This window comes from Myotis davidii, unplaced genomic scaffold, assembly GCF_000327345.1.
Source record: "Myotis davidii unplaced genomic scaffold, ASM32734v1 scaffold1065, whole genome shotgun sequence".
In the NCBI taxonomy this organism is placed as follows: Eukaryota; Metazoa; Chordata; class Mammalia; order Chiroptera; family Vespertilionidae; genus Myotis; species Myotis davidii.
The window spans coordinates 1462772-1465248 of record NW_006297281.1 but is presented as its reverse complement, the minus strand read 5'-3'; the positions used below and the strand labels follow the sequence as shown (position 1 = coordinate 1465248).

The window sequence follows — 2477 nt, the reverse complement described above, 5'->3', positions numbered from 1 at the left end:
AGAGAAGGAAACAATGTGCACGGCCATGGTGATGTGAAGGTCGAGGGTGGGGGGGGCATGGAGGTGAGTGCGAATAAGGCCAGAAAAGCTGGGAGAGGTCAGATCACACAAGGTCTTAGGTGTCTGTTAAGAAAGGAAGCCGCTGCAGTTTTCGACAGGAGAGCCACGCGGTGCCTCCTCCTCAGATAGGACTTCCTCGCACATGCGAAGGGAAGCCCAGCATTGGGACCGGCGCCCCTCCTCGGCCCGCCTACCCTGGCTCCTTCCTGCTCCCCCTTCTCCTGTGGGGGAGTGGGAAGGGTGCATGGGGCCCTAACCCCACAAGGACCTGGGACAGCTTTGGACTGGCGTCCCCAGGTTGCCCCTCACAGGTTCCCAAGTCATGACTGAAAATGTCGGGCGAATCAGCCAGCAGCTGCCTGAGTGCCCCATGCTCACCTGCTCTTTTCCTCCTCCTGGGCAGAAAGCCAATCTGGACACCCTGAAATCTATGCGGAACCCGAGGGACCCCGCCCTGCTCCCCCAGTGGAGGAAGCTGCTGAGGGACCTGGTGGAGGACTGCAAGTAGGAGCAGGGTGCCACATCAGGGCGGGCCCTCCCACCCCATGGCAATGCGCCCTTCCCCACCCGGACCCCATCTCCCCAGATTTCTCCCTGGCTTGAGACCCAAACAACAGAGCAGCTTCTCCTCTCCCATCAGGCCTTGCAGAAAATGGCCCTCACCTTCCCCACCTCCCCCGCCCCCGCCCTGAGCATTGTCCTTGCTGTCCCCACTCCACACCTCGTGCTCCCACCAAACCAAGCCTCTCAGTGTTTCCAGACAAGCCCTGCCCGGCCCGGCCCCACACCTTCCCCCTGCTGCTCCTCTCCACATGCCTTCTTCAGGGCTCTGACTGTTCCAGAAGATTCCTTGTAAGGCCTCTGCCTGCCCCGCACCCTACTTGGATGCCCACTGCTACACCTCAGGGTTTGGTTACCTCACACCCCTCTCCAAGAGGTGTGAGCATAGGCCTGGCTCATGCAGGGACCGGGAGGGCGGGGAGGGTGGGGGGGGTGAGAAACTGGGGACCAGGCCTGCGCTGAGCAGGCTTCTCAGGAGGAGTGGGAAGGGCTCCCTGCGTCAGGCCAGCAGGGGCTGGGCAGGATCTCGAGTCCAGGAAGGGCACGTTGGCCTAAAACTGGGCCAGAGGCCATGAATGGCCCAGCCCTCTCCTTCCTGGTCCTGGCCACAGGCGCCCTCTGCCCTGCATGACCCATCAGCCAAAAGCCACGGAACTGGACGGGAAGAGGTGGCAGCTCCGTAACCTCCTCCTCAAGGAACTCGCCCAAAAGACGAAGGAAGTCCAGCCTAGGGACATGGTGGCCACCGTGGAGGGCTGGCTATACCGCCTCAACGCCGTGCTCCCCGAGGTGGGTGCTGGACCCTGGCCGGGAGCAGGCCGCGGAGCCTGTGCACGGGCCTGACTCTCCTGCCGCGGCAGCCCCAGGTGAGCATCCCGGATGTGATGATCTGGCTGATGGCCAAGGAGCAGCGAGTGGCCTACGCACAGGTGCCCGCCCACAGCGTCCTGTTCTCCCCGACGGGGGCGCTGCACTGCGGCAAGTTCTGTGGGAAGACACAGACGCTGCTCCTGCAGGTGCGCAAGTGGGAGTCCTCGGGCAGCTCCAGCCCTGGTGCGGGGAGGCCGGGAGCACCCCAGGGAGACTCCCTGAGCTCTGGGGGGTCCCATGAGCCTCCCCTCCGGCCTGCCCCAGCCTGCCCCCAGGCCCTTTATCAGGTGAATGGGGTGGAAGTTTCCAGAGGAAGGAAAGCCCATCAGCATGAGGCCGACGTCCAGTCCATGACCCAACAATGTCCCCAGATTGCCTCCTCCGTCAGCTTCACACCACACTTAACTCCTCCTTGTTCTCTCCCCTGGACCACAGTTGGGTGCAGCCCAAAATACGCAATGACTATAAGGTTTGGGCATCAGCCCGTCGTATCAGATATAAGCCATAAATAAGCTACCACCACCCTGACCACAGCCCCTGCTTGCAGCCGCCCCAGCCCTGGAGGCAGGTGGGGACGCGTACCTGGCTTTCCACTGCGTCCTAGAGAAGGTCCAACCTCCCTGCCTGACCCTAGTCACCCCCCGTCCTCCGTCCTCACAGGCCCCATCCTCTCAACAGTCAGGCCACGCTGGACTCCCCCACACCTGCCTACCCTCTGCCCTCCTGCCATCTCGAGGCCCCTCTTGTGCCCTCTGAGTCCTTCTCATCGTGCAAGAAGCACTGACACTTGATCCCTGGCTGTACCACTCACTGGATTGTATGTCCTCGGCCACTCCTGACCGTGCCCAGCCTCAGTCTGTTCCTCTGTCGAATGGGCCTGGTGACAATGACACCCGCTCACGATGGTGTGTGAGGGTCAGAGCACACACTGCACGTTAGCACTGAGCACACTGTGAGAACGCGATCAGTGATCACTAGGACCACTG

General features: G+C 62.3%; 1 protein-coding gene across 1 annotated transcript in view; it reads left to right on the top strand.

Annotated features, from left to right (window-relative positions):
• FER1L5 (fer-1 like family member 5) overlaps window positions 1-2477 on the top strand; it is a 56534-nt gene that overhangs the window by 39444 nt on the left and 14613 nt on the right. Inside the window, exons 21-23 of the mRNA XM_015570046.1 lie at window positions 464-564; window positions 1233-1410; window positions 1482-1637. Coding sequence (XP_015425532.1) covers window positions 464-564; window positions 1233-1410; window positions 1482-1637 — 435 coding nt within the window. The remainder of the gene's footprint in view (window positions 1-463; window positions 565-1232; window positions 1411-1481; window positions 1638-2477) is intronic.